Raw genomic sequence first — 17,573 nt, forward strand, 5'->3', positions numbered from 1 at the left:
CCAGGAAATTGCCTTCTTGTAGGTGCTTTATTTGTACGTTTAGGTGTTTCACTCACTGCAAAGCACGTCTTTTGTTCCATAATGAGGTTCATAATTTGAGCAACATACAGACCATCAATGCAGCGCCCTGATATTCCTGACAGATCCAAACCATTGACACATTACATTGGAGGCTAAAAAAGAGCTTTAGATATAACATTTTACAAACTTAGTTTGATATTTAAATGGGAAAAAAGCAACTTTTTTAAAATATTTGTGAGATGGATTCACCATTTATGGTTATTTTTTTTGATTAATACCAAAACTAAAGTTATTAAAAATGCATTGTCCATGCACGTCTTAAATGTTGGCGGTTTCACCTCCGGACGTACTCACTGTTCTCAAACGTTTTCCTCCTCCCTTCTCTGCCCGCTCCACCAGCTCATCTCTGCTCAGGGCAAGTGGGAGAAATCTCTTCAAAATATGCGGGGGAACATCTGTCAACATTAACCTGCTTCCTATCAACCGTCCTCAGCTCACACACACACACACACACACACACACACACACACACACACACACACACACACACACACACACACACACACACACACACACACAGAGACGATGTCCTGTGTGTATATTATAGCAACAGAGAGTGAGTCAATGAACTCTTTTATTGACAAAATGAAGCCACACACTGTCTCATTCAGCCTGCATAGCATCTTGTGCGGCAATGATTTACTGCCACATCCTCATACGATTTACACCAGATGGATCAATATTCATTTTTCATTTTTATGGCCTTTGCAGAGGTAATCTTTGCAAACAAAGCCGAGCGAACATGTTTAATATCTTTCAGTTCTGGCTGCTGCATATTTGCTTTTGGAGATTCAAAAACAAAAGTAATACTTTCTTTTCAGTAATGAAGCACAAGTCTGATTCTCTTATATTTTGGTTATTAACCTTTTTACAAAATCTGTGTCAAGGATTTATGCTTCAGGCAAACAAATATGGTACCCCAAACCAAATATTTCTCGGAAAAAAACTAAAGTATATGTGCAGATCTAGCAAAAGAGAAAAAAATGTCAATTGATTCCCATTTGCTGTGCATGGGTAAAAGAAATTGGGATTAGGGCTATGCATTGATCAGTTTATAAGTCTCTAAATCTAGTACCTAGAGATATTTATCCTGCAGTGGTTAATAGCTGAAAGTGTCAGTGTGTTAGTTCCCAGATGGAAAAGCTCTACCACTCCACGCTGTCATCAGCACGCAACAGGAAATAAGATTACATGCAGACATAAGGACACCGTGCTGGATTTTTCTCAAATCTGTTTTTTTGACACTTGCACATCTGGTTTGGCTTGAGTTTAAGTAATCAACACGTTGAAGCAAGATGCTCACGATGTTAATCACTGGTCCTGTCTTGATTTTGTCCAAACGTCAGTGTTTTTTTTTTTTTTCTGAAGTAGCATTTTCTTATTTATTTATTTTAAGGCATAAATGTTCAATGTTAAATATTCACAGGTGGCCATATGGCGATGCCAGTCATGTGAAATAGGCATCACATTTAGAACCCCTGTGGTTCAAAACCTAAGTGTTTTTAATTATAAGACATTTGGTTGGTTAGTGTCAGTGCCCAATCCTTTCGCAGACGTTGAAACCCATTTAAAAAGAATTAAAAATGTATGTTTTGAGTGAATTCAAATTTGTTTTGTTTTTTTAATTTAATTTTGTGTTTGGCTTTGATTGTCAATGTTGTGATTTGTGTTTTGATATGTTTTTGTACATATTGTCTTGCAGTGGATTTTTCTTTTTGTCTTTTTTTTTCTTATTAATTAACAATTAAAAACACATATTTACATGTGAAGTATTAAAATATTTAACAAATTATGTATGGTCGGTTTACAGTCAAATATCCCTTCAAAGGAGCTCTGTCGTAAATATTGCGAGTGATGGAAGTTACGTAGTCTGTGTACCAAGGATCCCAAATGATCAGGCCTATGACAGGATCGGGCACTGACAGTAGCCGCCATTTTGAACTGTCTAATATGCCGTCCCCGTTTAGAATTGGCTCCCAGCAGGTGAAAAACTATGACTGTGCCAAATGTCATGCTTGTAGACAATTTTAAAATCCCCCTAAAAAACCAAACTATCAGAAAAAGAGGAAAATGTGTAGCTTTACCCCTTGGCCTTGGCCAGGTGACATAAAATACTTTAGAATAAGCAATACAATTTACAGAAAACAAAGAATATAAACATCACAAAAAGTAAGAGAAAAAAGAGAAAACAAAAGGAGATAAAAACTGACATTCCCTTAGTGCTCACAACTTTCTTACTGCCGTCTTCCTTGTATATTGAACTGCTTTAAAACGGTCTGGGATTCAATTTGTGGTGGGAGAAAGTTCCAGAAAGGTGTTCCTTTAACTGATATGGTATATGCATGATTGACCAAATACAGTTTGACACATTGGAACTCTCCCCTAGTGGTTCAACTGTTTTCTCTTTAGTTTTTTTTAATTCTAGTGACAGTGTCTGGGGTCAGGCTATTCCAACATTTAAAAACTTTTAGAAATGACAGCGTTATGAAGTTAAAAAAAATCATTAAATTATTTCTATTAAAAGAAAGACATGAACTGACTGATGAGTCGAAAACAGTTTACGTTCATCTTTAGAGTTTTAGACAATTTCTTAATATGAACATCACATTTTAATTGAGGGTCTAGGATAATAAGGTATTTAATGTGATCGAGCACCTCATTTTCTTTTTTGTCAATTTTGATGTGAAAATTTCACTCATTCTTTTGTTTTTGTTTGAAATTCAATAGGTTAGGCATTTTGTGCAATTGACAAATTAAATAACTATATATGTTTTTGTTGTATGTAGCTACAGAGGGGCAGAAAATATCTAAAATTGCAATATCAGATTGGTCAATAATAGTGATTTATTTAGTGTTCACCCATGTATGTTTTGTCTCTTTGGTTAAATGGATTGTCTTTCTGTTGTGGTTGTTTCACGTGTGCTCATGTTTCTAATTGAGTGTGTTATTAAAGTGTTGGTTTACATGTGTGTGAGTGTGTGATGATCACAGCCCACTATTGTTGAGTGCTGTCTAATTAAGGCCCACAGTGAGGCAGGTAATTTGGCCCGAGTTGTGGTTGGGTGGGGAGTATAAGTGGCGTTTTTGGCTGTGAGATGATTTGGGTTGATTATCTGCACTAATTGGGCCAGCCGTGTTGCGGAGTGGCGGTTGGGGCCCACAGTCTCACCTCTCATTAAAATGATCTAATGATGAGTTTCCAGCTCTTCTGACCAGAGGAGCGGATGGCCGCGTCGGTCGCTAGTTAGCAAGCTCGTCCCCTGAGGATGCACACCTAAGGATGACCTGTGCTGTTGTTGGGGTTTGTGGCGCGTCTGCGGCAGCGTGAGCGGGATTGTCTGAGTAGAAATAAATGAGGCTTTTCTGGTTTGTGGCATTTAACACATTATTTTGTTTGTTTTTAGATTTCAAAGAGTGCTCAGAGTTTGTTTGTTAAATCTGAATAATGGAAAGGCCGTTGATGACTAATTGCTCTTTAGTTGGGGATTAAGTATAGTTCACATGCAGAAGGTAAATTATGTATGCTTTGAATACAATGTATTGAAGTAAGGCTACGATTTTAGCTCAAAACAAAATCCCGATTTTTTACTTTGAAAACTAGATTTTTATTTCCAATTTAGATTTTTTTTTAGGGTGTACCAACACTTTAAACTTACACAAAACCATTGTGGACAACTGTTTCTTGTGAGTCAACGGTTAAATAAGTTTTACTAGAAATGAAAAGTTTCTTGTTTAAAAGCTTTATTTTGTGCTTTTTTAAAATTTTGTTTAGTTTTCAGTTTGACTTTCAGTTTGATGTCTGTTGATTAGAGAAATCAGCTGAAACTTCACTGTTATTTATGGATATGAGGATTGACAGGCAAATAGAGCACTAAAGGGGTTACTTCCGTGCATCAAAGATGATTTAATTACCAAAACTTTTACTGCTGGATATTTTCAAAACATCTACGTGAACATGTGATTGCCAAACTGCTTTTTCTTCCTTTTTTTAAAAGGGTTTAACTGTCAATATCCAACTTTTTGATGTCAAACTTTGCTAATTGCAGCGTTAAGACACTTAACCAATTCTAGCCACCTCTGATCCCTGTGATGGGATAAAATTACTTAAAAGTTGTATGAATCATTTGCTTCTTTATTCGTTTTGCTGCTAATACCAAATGCTGAGTTATGTTTGCGTTTGCTTACGGCTGCGTAGCTAATTTATGTACATTTGTGACTGAGCCCATGAACTGTGTAGCTGTCTTGCCTGCTAAATCCATATTTATGAGAGGGAGTTTTTATGCGCTGCATGTTACAAACAGAGGAAATGAAACTTCCTCATGTCTCAGACAGTGTGCGGCGTGTAGTCTGCTGCTCTAATCCCTCACCTGCTCCACATTACCAAATCCCTATTACCTGCTGCCCACCTAATCTTAGGGATGTAGTTTCCGTCAGGTAGGATTAATAACCCCTCTGCCTTTGGAGTGTTTAAATCAATGTGTGTGTCTGTGTTTAAATGTGTATCCACGCACACACATCCTTTTCTTTAATAACCACTTTGTAATTTATTGTTGCAGTTCATCGACGGACGCCTGGCCAAATTGAACGCAGGCCGCGGCTTCACCGACGTGTTTGAAGAAGAGATCACAGAGGGGGGCTTCTGTGGAAGTGAGTAGTGCTTGACTTGTCCATTAATCAGATGCATTTTATTGGCCCTCCATATTTAATGCGAAACACACAAAAGCTGTTGTGGCGTAACCAAAGATAAAAAGTGAACACAAACCAAGGAGATATTCACTGTACCTGTAAATCTGTCATGTGAGGAGTTCCTCAAGGTTTTTTGTATCCAACCACTTGTTGTTTAGTGTTTTAAAGTGCAATTACACCTTTTGCAAAGGTTCTTCAAGGGAAAGTTAGTTTCCTTCTTCAATCTCAGACAAAAAACACAGATGTGAAGGTGAAAATACAAATCGTATTAAATGCAACCAAAAAACTGTTCAGCAATAAGTATTAAATACAGTTTATCACGAATGAGAAAAATGGATCAGGGTAATCTCTGGAGAGCGGTAAAGGTTGTTTTTTTTTAATGACATCTTTAGCTGGTTTTTATTTTTAGTAGTTTTGGTTTTATTACAGTCAGATTAAGCCACCACTAGGTTGGACGGTTCTTTATTGCAGTGTTTTAAATTTGGGTTTAGTAAGTCTTAGATAATCAATATCTGTGCCAAGTTCAGATATCAATGGAGCATGTGATGAAAAAAAACTATAGGTTTATTAAGGGTTTAAGGAAGCCTGCTACTGCTGATGTCTCCTGGTTTTTTAATATAAACCATATTAACATCTTTATGTACTCGGACACAGTCGCACCCAATAACTTGGCTGAACAACCACTATTATTATAGTTTTCATCTATACCAGGGGTGTCAGACTCATTGTAGTTCAATGGCCAAATACGCAGCGGTTTTATCTCAAGTGGGCCACAGATTTTATGTGGGAAATTTTGTAATTTCAACATTATTGTGCTCGAGTTTACACTTCTACCTATACATAAAATACAAAATATGTAATAAACCGACAATATCCAAGCAATAAGTGACAGATATCAGATCTTCACTTTAAATTTCCTAGATTTTGTGACCAATTCTTATTTCATTTAGGGAAATATTTTTGTCATAATTTAAGGAAAATTAAAGGATTTTGTAAGAATTGTTTTTGTTTTTTTCAACTGTTCAACATTGAAAATGACTGCAATCGTGCAATATAAGCACAGAGAAAACTGGGAGCCCCTGCAAATATTGTTGAGTTTCATTTACACAATGAGTCATGTTTTCTCTGTCATTTTAACTTTCTTCTGCAGGCCAAATTGGATGCCCTAAGGGCCGGATTTGGCCCCCGGGCCATGAATTTTACTCGTGGTCTATACCCATCTGTACCCTCTTTAGAAAAACATTAAACCACTGTTCCAGTGGGTGGAAAATGAGTCTGAAATAGACTGAAGTCTATTCAGTGAAGGGTTTTATACTTTTGGGTGTGTCTGAATATGAAACTGTGTTCCAGTGAAATGTTGTATTTCTCTACATCACAGTTTAGGCACTGGGCTATTGAGTGCAAAATGATTAATTCATATTTCCTTTCTTTTATTCCTCCTTTCAGGTAACTCAAAGTCCTACCAGCAGTGGATGCACACAGTAAAGGTACTCACTGGCTGTCCTGGCCAGGCTTTTATCAGTGGCGTTTGCTTATATGTATCGCTGGTTTTCCTCCTGAGTTGAGTTTAATTGAAAGTGTGATTGACACGGCTCAGCGTTTGAAGTCCTGGTGTTGCCTTTGGAATGAAGGAGGCCCCCCCAAGATATACAACCAAGCTTGAGTAGTGCGAAGCAGCGCGTGCAGCAGGACAGGGGAGACAGAAGTGATTTGACGTGACAAGACGTTCTCCGACATGACATGTTGATCTGGCAGCAAACACAGGCGTTACTCTGCCAAACCAGCCCAAAGAACATAGATCTCTCTCTTTCTCTCTCTCTTGCCTCCTCTTCTCTTCTCTATCTGTCTTTATCTCTCTCCTTTTATGTCTTTCACCACACCCCCTCTAATTCTCTCTCTTTCTCTCTCTGTCTCACCCCCACCCCCTCCGTCACGCCATCAGCTGAGGCTGAATTACAGTAGTTCTCTAGAGTGCTCTTCAAAGGTTTGTTAAAGTTCACATTTCCTGATTGACAGGGATCTATACGAGGGGCCTTCACCTCGGCCCCTCTCCTCCCTCTCTCTCTCTCACTCCTTCTGCCAACTTCTGAAACGCCGTCTGCCATTTAGTCTTTTCAGCCGTTTAGCCAACACTTTGTGCAAACACTAAAGACCAAAACGGGAGGAAGGAGAGTGAAAACGCCAAAGGAGGCAAAGCAACAACTCTGAGAGATGGAGGAAGAAGAAAGGCACCGAGAGATTTTGACTACCATAATGTCAGTCTGCGGCGCTCAAAGTGTAAATCAATCACGCACCGTCCTCTCCATCGCTGTTTCAGGCTGCTTCTAAATAAAGACCTCCATGTTGCTATGAATGATTCTGCTTCTCAGGGCTCAGCGATATGACACGTCTGGCGACACCACTTTCTCTGTTGAGCTTTGGGTGTGTTTTTTAGGCTATTGTTCTCCCATCTGTGGTTGGTGGGAGTCGGATGTTTCAATAGATGCTCTGTCTGAAATGTTACAGAAGGTACTTGATGTTCTACAGAAACATCTCAAAAGTTGCTGGACCTTTAGGGTGATAGCTTAATAGATCCAAATTGGGATTTTGACTTTTTTCTTAAGAGGGATTGGGATTTTTTTCGATGTTTGGGACTCACACGGCACATACTAAGCAAATATATTTATATATTATTTGGTTGCTTCTTTCTTGATGATCATGATATAAAAGGTTTGCGTTTTGAACAATCAGAACATTCAATATAAACCCAGAGTCAGGGTTGTCATGGCCTACCAATTCCACTGGATTAAATCAGATCTGCCTCTGTGGGATGTATGTGCTGGAGACAGAATTCAGATTTATGAAGTCCTTTGCTAGAAATATGTAGTTTCAAAAAAAAAAAAAAAACACTAACTATTGTGCTGCCTTTAATTTTACACTTACTCAATTTTCTGCCTTGTTTAGATGGTTCTTAATGCAAGGGGAAAACCCCCACAGCCCCATAGAATCCTAAAAGTAGGAAAAAGGAGACGATATGTTAATAGAATCTGAAATTGTGATGAAAAATACAGTCGCTCTCATTTTGATACTGGTTTGGAAGCTTCCACTGAACGGTCCCCCATGGGTGTCGGCTCTGTTTTGAGGGACATGTGAGGGCATGTGATCATATTGCCATGGCTGAAGGTGTGTGTAATACAGTTAAATATTGTTATTGCTGGCAGGAAGGTTTGCTAGAAAGGCTCCCGACTGCATCGTCACAGGAAATGGTCCTGAGTTTAGTTCAAGGGTAAAATGTGGAGTTTTATTAACATCTTAAACAGAGAGATTTTTAGGGCAGGGCTTGTAAAGCTTGCTATAGGAGAATATTTCTGTTTGGGGAAGGAAAAAAAAAATGAGATTTTCCCAAAATTTGCAAAGAAACAATATTTTAAACGATTCTTATGTGATTATGCTGATATGTGTGCATGTGCAGAATCACTGTCTGTAATAAACTGACACTTGTCCATGTGTGTTTGTTACAGAGAGGAGGAGCCTTCTTCAACACTGCTGTGGTAAAGGTACGTCCCTCTCCAGAACTGCCTCATGGGTAACCCCAGCAAAGCTTAAATACCCAGTGTTTTAATGAGCTAAAAAAAAAAAGATGTAGCTCCACTGATGTTTTTTTTTAACTTCTTGAAAAGAATAAATAAACCAGCTCGCTTGAATAAGGTAAATGTCAAAATAAATCATCTCCTCAAACCTCGTAATTGGCTGTTTAGCCACTGGGTGCATTGTCTAGTTTTTTTTGACGGGTGTTTGAGTCGTTATGTGGTGTACAATAGGTGGTCAGGGTGCCCTTTCATGTTAACGCCTCCTGTTGGCGTGCGAGACACTTTCATCCAGCCTTTTGTCTCTGTGTTTTTGCCACTGGGATCAAAGCGCGTCTTGATGTTACATGAAACCAGAGCAGAATGTTAATGCAACATGTTTGGATTTGTAATTTCTCTGCATGAGTCTGTGTTTTTCTTACCTCCTATAGGCCAAGGTTCACGCTAAGAGGGGTATCCGGGACATAAAGGGCAGACTAAAATCAAGGGTGAGTTGGAGGGATGTTCACACCTTGTAACACACACATGCACAAACACTCTGAAGCAAACACACACGCGCACAGATATCTCTGTACGAAGGCTCAAAGACAGACGCACGCCTCCCTCATGGAAACAGACAGAAAAGCTGCTTTACATGGAGAGTGTGGTTCTAACGGAGCGGCCTATTAATGACTGTTGAAGCCTGCTTAGAGCTTTGTTCAGGGCTGTACATTTTTAACCAGCGCCCCTCTGGCTATGGCCTGTCATGTCATGCGAGCCGCGGCCTCTCTTTCTCTTTTATTGTCTGCATATTTCATCAGTGAGCCTGTGATTTCCTCAAAGCTAATGTAACGAGCTGTATGTTTCCATAAGCCTGATGGATTTGATAAGGCAATAGCAGTTTGATCTGTCAGTGGGAAGCTGAGGGGAAGAGAGCGCTGATGAGGAACAAGAGGCGTTCATGCTCCTCTGCACAGCGTTGGCACATGTAAACATACACACGATAGATAGAGGAAAACACAGGTGCTAAGGCTTTTTTTTGTCTTTAAATTTGACTTTTTTTTGTCTTTTCTTTTTTCTTTTCCAAATCGCATATTTACCACTTTAAAGAAAGAATGATGGTCTTATACGACCACTTATGTGAAATCAGTTACTCAATTTAAAATGATTTGTGATGTCATACTTGGTTAAAAATCAGTGGGCTACTGTACAGGGTTGGTTTATCTGCAGGTTTTGTGGGCTGTCCTGGGACCGCAGTAGGAAATATCAAAGCAGAGGAACAGTGATGTGGGTAATAATGGTCACAACTCTCTAGCAGCCTGTATTTGTGGACTGATGCTTTTCTACATGATCGGCGTTCAAGACCCTTTCAAAAGTAGCACAAATGGAAAGATCTGGAAGAGTTTGTAACAAGTGTGGCTTGTTTAGTCATGAAATTGCTCTATTGCATTTGCTGTCATATGAAAAATGTTGATTAATATAACATGATTTAATTCAGTAAAAGAGGCAGATGGTTGTAATCCTATGGTACACATGTTATGGTTTTAAATGTTAAGGTATCACAGAATTATTTTCTTTTTGTCAGGAAAGTAAATCATTTTTGCTGCTAATTGATAATATTTCCAAAAATAGGCTTAAACTATGAACATTGTCTGTCAAATTACACAATACTAGAAATATTGCCAATTCCCGAAGAGGTCGTATTTTCACCAGCATTTATTTGTTTATTTGTTTTTATGTTAACAGGATGGATTTTAACAAAATTTCAAACAAAGACAGACCTTATGCGATGGCAGATTCCATTAAATTTTTTGGGGGAACCGGATCAATATACTGAATCTGGATCAGTTTTAAAAATTAATAAAATCCCTGACTCTCATCATTGGCAGAAATTCAAAAATTCATATCTCGGTTTGTAATTGAACGATCGTTATGAAAGTTAACTCGTTTATGTCAAATTGGTTCCGCAATTATCTCACAGAATTTCATCCAGATCGGATTCGAAATGCGCATTTCATTGCGATTTTAACAAAAAACGTGGGTGCTCATATACATTTGGAGGTACTGTATGGTTATTAGGGGATAGAAATGTTTTAGAGCCTTTAAAGTGTGAATGATCATTGTACCATGGTCCGGATCATTGATTTAGGTAACTTCCAATATCTGTCAAAGAGGATATTTGGCTCTTGGCGGTGGTTTGGTTGAGATGGTGGAAGGTTCGTCTTCTGACTGAGAGGTTTGGGGTTTGATTCCAAAGATATACCTGTCGACCTTGCATAGCTTGCATACTCTGTCACCATTGGTGTGTTAATGGTTGATTGTGGCTGACATTGTAAAGCGCTTTGGGACTACTTCAGTGGTAATTCACCATAATTCAGTTACCAGTATTCTTTTTTTGTGTGAAGCTTAATTCATTTTATTATAAGAAAAACAAGATTTTTTTTATGATGCTAATGAATCTTTGCTCTCAGGAAGAGGAGGAAGAGGGGATAACGGTCCGTGCGGGGTCTCCAACCAGCACCATGAGCCTGTCTCCAAGGAGACTGCAGAAGATGAGACGGGTAACGTGCACACTGCGCACACACACACAAACACACACAGCAGTGCATAATGAGAATATCACATTTAACAACATTTACACAAGGAGATCATACCACAGCTAGACTGACATAATTCAGCTTTTCACTTCTATTTTCTGTCTGATTTCCTTTTCTCACCCTTTATACCTCCACTTATTCTGTCTTTCTCCACAGCTTTCTCTCTAGTTTTTATCTCCACTTGTCGTTTTCTCTTTTTTTTTCATGAAACAGCTCTTGGAAGTAGTTTTTCAAGGTGCCAAATGTAATGATAAGCATTTATTTTTTCTTTTCAACATGCTCTTGTTGTACGCTCAGTACTTTTCTTCTGAACACCGCGGACAGTCGGCACGGCTCATATGCTGGTCAGCATTTCCTTGAAGAATTTGCTTGTGTGCCATAAATGCGTTTCTGTCTTTGTGGTGTGCAATGCTGGCCCTTGATGTGCACACAACACACTCATAAAGTACACGTTCATCAGTAAATATATGAAGGAAAGTTAAAATGCTCCCAAGTCACAAGAGAACAGCGTGGATCATAATGTAATGTACTGTATATTAAAGTGTGTGGGAGCCTTAGTTTTATTGCTATTGCTTCACTTCCTGATTAAATGCATACACACAGCTTCATGGTTATATCTTCCACCTCATATCGTCCCAGCTGGAGCATTTCTACCTCTTCTTACTAAGTGAAAACATGTCCAATAGACTCACAATGCTTCTTTAAAACAACAGTTGTGGAAAAAAAAAAAAAAACCACGGTTGCGAGCTTGCGCTGACATTTTAGTTACAGTCCTGTAAGAGTGTGATTAGCGGAGGTTGTGCTGCCTCTAATTAGTGTTGTGTTTCCTGTGTGTGTGATGAGGCTGGAAAGCCTTAGCGCAGGGGAAGGTGTGACGGCCGGAGAGGGGAGAAGAACGGCAATTAGGGCTTTTCTAAAGGCCCCTTCGGACTCCTCCCCCCCACCCCCCAGCCATCACACACACACACACTTAATTCATGATATACTCACACACATCCGTGTTCAAGCTATTGAATCCAGCTTATTGCTACGGTAACGGGTCCCTGGAGAGCGCTGTCGGAGGGACACGCAGCCTGGGACACGGGACAGCTTGTCCCACTGCACTGCTTTAGTGTGCCTTTATATTTAAGGTCAATCAACTTCTCCTTAGCAAAGCATGATGATCCTTCTCCCGGCACCCAGCTGTCCAACAAAGACACAAACCAGCGCATAGCAGCATTCTCTCCCACCCCATCGAATATTTCACACATAAAATGACCTGTAACCTAAAGTCTAGATGCCTGCGAATTTCAACCTTGAGTGCATAAGGTGATTTGAAATAGCTGCAATCTTTTGTTGTCGTGTCAGGAAGTCTTGACCCCATTTTGATATCACAAATAATTTTTTTTCTACAAAAATTTATACAATGTACTCAGATATTTTTAATACTTTATTTTTTTAATTATTTATTTATTGATATTTTATTTTTTTATTCCTTTTTTTTGTACTGCATTTTATTTGAATGAGATTTATATTTTACAAAGTGAAAGTATAGAATACAGTTGTTGTGATTTTGTGTTATAATTTGAAAAAGAATAACAATTAAAAAAAAGTAAAAATTCATTTTTAATCAGCAATGACTTCTGTCAATTACTAGACATTTCAGGCAAACCCATTTAAATTTCAGGCAATCCCACATGGGGTCACGACCCCAACGTTGAAAAACACTACTTTAAGTAAAGGAGTGCCACTGCATCACTCGTGTATGATTGAAACATCTGCATTATGTCCCAACCCTGCATTCTTATTATTGCACAGTATGTTTGTATTTCACCAGCAGAAAAGTGCAGAGTTTGTTTAACTCTGTTTCTTATTGAATTGAGTTTCCTATGAAAAGTGTGGCCTGTTGTTCTTACGTGGTGACCAGGTGGTTCATGCAGGAGAAATTGATCTCAATGGGACTAACCTGGTTAAACACAGGTTAAGTAAAATGACCCACTCTCACCTCCCCCACTTCTTGGTGGCCACGCGTAGATTAATATGGGAGGAAGTTAGAGTGGCTCAGCTAAAATATAAAGATGTTACATTTGGTGCTCATAAATCTCATTGCTCTTAATATTTTATTTACAGTCTGTCGTATCGATTTAACTATAAAATCTGTTTTCAAATGATGCAAATATAAATGAATGCCCTCAGAACATTAAAAGCCAATAATGTGCTGGTCAGATTTTGTATTCAACCTCATCTGTTTATTTGTTGTGCTAGTAAAAGATAAGTTTATCTGAAATTACAAACTACCTCTTTGTTTTTAATCGGAAAAAGCTGCTTGTAACAGATATTTTTGATCATGTTCTCAGATTTATATTCATACCTTCATTTAAGTGACCTGCAAAGCCTCGTTTCCTCTATAATAATAACTCTCATTAGACACTGAGAATTTAATTAAAGGCAAACCTCACAACCACTGAAAAAAAAAATATTTATATATATATATATATATATATATATATTCATTCCAATAGTATTTATTCTGCTACAAACGTCTCTGTTTGTCCTTGAAATGAAGTGTATGATATGATCCCAAGCCTGTCATAAATCACAGCCAAATAATCAGCGTTGTCCAATTTCATCAACCATCTGATTATTAATGTTACAAAAACACAAGACTGAATTGGACCCATCAAACAACCATCGTGGCTAATAATTTTTTGCTGTGATACAGAATAAAATTTCACGTCCTGTTTCTCAAATGGGGGTACGCGATGGCACTGAAAGGGTACTTGAGAGAAGGTGAAAAATTACCAAACAAAAGCATTAAAAATATTAATATTTTAGTTAAAAAATTATAATCATTATATTGATGATAATACAAGGGTCAGTCTTGGTCTCACACCAGGCAGGAGATGACCTAAAATAATAAAAAGTGTAGCAATAAATCCATTCTGGAGGCACTAAATACTGTTTCATTTCACTTATTTGCGATGGGATTCTTTAGAATGTGTGTTATCAATCATTCATCTGAGCAAAATGTTGTAGTTGGACAAAGAGGGTACCGTATTTTTCTGACTATAAGGCGCACTATCAATGAATGGGTCTGACTGGGTCTATTTTCATACATAAGGCGCACCGGACTATAAAGCGCACTGGTTTGTTGTTATTATTATTATTATTATTATTATTATTATTATTATTATTATTATTAAGATGCATTAAGTGAGATAAAATAGTCATATAAGTCAAACTTTATTCAACTCATTAACAATAACTCTCAACATTGTTCAGGTTTAACACATAAATACAGAACAATACACTCACTTTTTCAGTTCAATATGTTGAAGCACAGTAGTTAATTTCATACACAAGGTGCACCTGATTATAAGGCGCACTGTCGATTTTTGAGAAAATTAAAGGATTTTAAGTGCGCCTTATAGTCTGAAAAATACGGTACTTGGATTCAGAAATAAGAGATTGAGAACCACTGCTTTAGCGTGTTGCCTAGCATCTGTAAATAAAATGTTAAGTGCGGCCTTTTGCATTTGCTTTTTTTTTTAACTAACACCAACATGCACAGAGGCATCAACCTATCTCAGGTTGGTTGGAGGCAGCAGACTGACAGATGTTAGCAGCACAGAGGAGAGAGCAGAGGTTGGGACCGTTTTATGGCCGCTGGCAGCCAGCAGGCGTGTGGCTGCAGCTCAGGCTGAGGCTCTGGAGGTCTCCACTGGTGATGCACGAGCAACGCCAGCTCGGAAATCAGCCCAGGGTTGAGGAGAAACAGTGGAATAAAGTCATAAAATCCTCTTTGTGAGTGTGTATGTGTGTGTTTTGGTCCAACAATGGGAGGCAGCTCATCTGCTACATCGTACACATTGTATGTAGTGCTAAGCGATATGGACCAAAACTCTTGATATTTGTTCTCAAAATGGTGATATACAATATAAATCTTGATATTTTTAATTCAAATAAAGTCATAGCAGAAAAACAATTCTGGCTTAAATTTGCTGTTGCAAAATGCAACACTGGCTCCTTTATTAACAAACAGCTGAACAATACGTGCCACTTTTGGCTTTTTTTTCTTATAAGTGACAGCATGTGTGAGTGAGTTCTGTAGTCTGTTAGATGGACCCACTCAGCAATCCATGTAACTGCTTTTCATGCTGTTCTGAGAAGTAGTGAAAGCAGCAACTCCTAAAACGAGTATTTTATTACAAAATGAGCAATAAAAAATAAATAACGATATAGATGATATTATAATTTTTTGTATTGCCAAAATAGAAAACTTGATATATTTTTAATCTTGATATATTGCCCAGCTCTAATTGTATGTGTATATTTCATTTGTTTTTGTGGTATCTGCAATTTTAGAAGGCGATGATTTGTAGTTCAGTTTGTAAATAAGACACCATCTTTTCTGTAATGTTCAAATCAATACTTAATATTCGGAATAAATAAATAAATTAAGGAACATTAAATGATAGAAGTAGAAATGAGCTGCTTTCATATAATTTGTCACAAACCTATTATATATTCTTCACAGATGTTGTATTTGTTGTGTAGGATAACAGTTTGGAGGTTAAGTTTGTTTAAATACGATGGTTCTATCTATATCTGGGTGTGCGTTTGTGTTGGTAGTGTGTGTGTGTAAGTATTGGTACTTGTAGTCTCTTCTTGGTTGAGTTTCTTCTATCCTCAGAGACCAAACTAAGTCCTCTCTGAAACCAAAGTGCCCTCTCCTGGTAGTTTGCAGGCATTGCGCTCACCTGGTTGGTGGTTTTACAGGATGAGTGTTCTGGGGAACCGAGAGGATTTTACTCGGCTCCTGTTTTAAGAACAAAAAGTTGGAGGCTTTCAGTAACAGCCAGTTGGACAGAGGAGAAGCAGATCATTTCTCCTCCCCACCTCGTGTGTGAGCGAGCAGCTCCTAAACGGGCACAGGAAACACTTGGCCGTACTTCTGCATATATATATATATATATATATATATATATATATATACATACACACTCTGCCTCTCTCCAAGGTTTGTTTGCATTTTACTGGCATCTCTTTACATATCCTGCCAAACTGTGAGATCAGTGCCCGCTCAGGAATACCATACATATTGTATAATGCACGAGCAGCTATTAAAGTCCACCAGCGTCACAGAGCGCCAGAGCTGTTCTGCATTAGCGGCCATACGAGCCAGCACAGGAAAACATTCTTTTCTCTAAATGCAGCTACTAGGAGAACTGATGACTGTTTCTCCTCCATAACCACATGCATGAAATGTAATTAGGATTTCTAAAACCTCATACCTTCATAGGCATGCAGAGGTGTTGGTGTTAAATGTTTGGTTATCCAAATATTACCAGAGTTTATTACTGTAAAGCCTGAGTATGTGTTTGAAGCTCCTTCTTAGGCTGCTATTAAACACTTAAGAACTGGATATTCAATAATGGAAGTCCTCCTTTCATTTTTTTTTTACCTCAGTAGCATGATTTAAGTTACCTGAATTAAATGATGTAACTATCAAAGTTTTCCACAAATCCAATCCAACCCACAGCATGATTTAACAGATCATACAGTGGGAAACACTTTATATATGTTAGAAAGTCTCTTACATGTAATAGATAATCGTGACACAATATGGCTATACTTTTGTTATTAAAAAAAAAAATGTACATGTTCTGTATTTCCAAAACTAAAATGAGTTTAAAGCCTCATATTGGAGGATCTACATCTATGAAGTAATGACCCAAACATCACACAGAGAATGACAGTCCATTACTCTAAACCAGGGGTTCTCAACTGCTCTCACATTTTTTGGAATTCCACCAACCACATTTAGTTTAAAAAAAAAAAATAAGCTGTTGAAAACACACATTTAATATTTTTTAAATCATAAATATATGTGTTTTCCTGTGCTACATGCATTTCACAGCATGCCTTTTAAAAGGCAAGTTTTCTTTCAAAATAAAAGTCAAGTTTATTTACATGATCTTTAAATGGGAACACTGGTACTGTGATAACCGCTGACTGTCAGAGGGGACCCTTATTGGCTTTTCTAATTATTTGCAGAAGTATATTTGACTATTGTTTACATTGTATGATTGTATTACTCGGCTGTTTTTTTTTTTTTTTTTTTTTACTTTGGCACATTTCAAACTCGTCGACATGTTCAACATGTTTCACCTTCATTATACTTAATCTGGGTGCTGTGTCACCCACTTCAATATCTCCACACTTGTCACCAGACTGGCTTAACTGATTACACAACACAGTGTCCACAACTCTAACATCATATTGCACTCTCAACTTAAAGTAGTCAACTCTTCCATTGTCCTACCCTGACTCCCTCTCCCCTGTTCCCTCCCCCCACCAAGGTGCAACACTGCCCTCTATTTTTTATATTCACCCTTAGATAAAGTTGTTCTTACTTTTCCTTGGGAGGGCTGGTGCTAGTCACAATTATACAATAAAATACATTAATGTATTTAATTGAAATAATAATAACAAAACATGCATTGCTGTCGAGAAAAGATGTTGACCTTTGACAGCATGTGCAGACAAGGTTAAACATACACATTTCAGCTTTTCATCTTAATTAACCAGATGGAAAAAGTTTAATTTGAAAAAAATCCATTCATTTTTAATCTGAATTTTTTGAATTTTGAATTGAGTGCGTGCTTATTGTTCCTTCCCAACT

At 37.9% G+C, this 17,573-nt stretch overlaps 1 protein-coding gene across 2 annotated transcripts in view; it reads left to right on the plus strand.

Annotated features, from left to right (window-relative positions):
• dennd1b (DENN/MADD domain containing 1B) overlaps nt 1-17,573 on the plus strand; it is a 134,948-nt gene that overhangs the window by 106,275 nt on the left and 11,100 nt on the right. For both annotated transcript variants that reach the window (XM_028445597.1, XM_028445598.1), the window contains 5 exons: nt 4,638-4,728; nt 6,214-6,254; nt 8,268-8,303; nt 8,765-8,821; nt 10,784-10,873. In XM_028445597.1, the coding sequence (XP_028301398.1) occupies nt 4,638-4,728; nt 6,214-6,254; nt 8,268-8,303; nt 8,765-8,821; nt 10,784-10,873 (315 nt within the window). The remainder of the gene's footprint in view (nt 1-4,637; nt 4,729-6,213; nt 6,255-8,267; nt 8,304-8,764; nt 8,822-10,783; nt 10,874-17,573) is intronic.

This window comes from Gouania willdenowi, chromosome 4, assembly GCF_900634775.1.
Source record: "Gouania willdenowi chromosome 4, fGouWil2.1, whole genome shotgun sequence".
In the NCBI taxonomy this organism is placed as follows: domain Eukaryota; kingdom Metazoa; phylum Chordata; class Actinopteri; order Blenniiformes; family Gobiesocidae; genus Gouania; species Gouania willdenowi.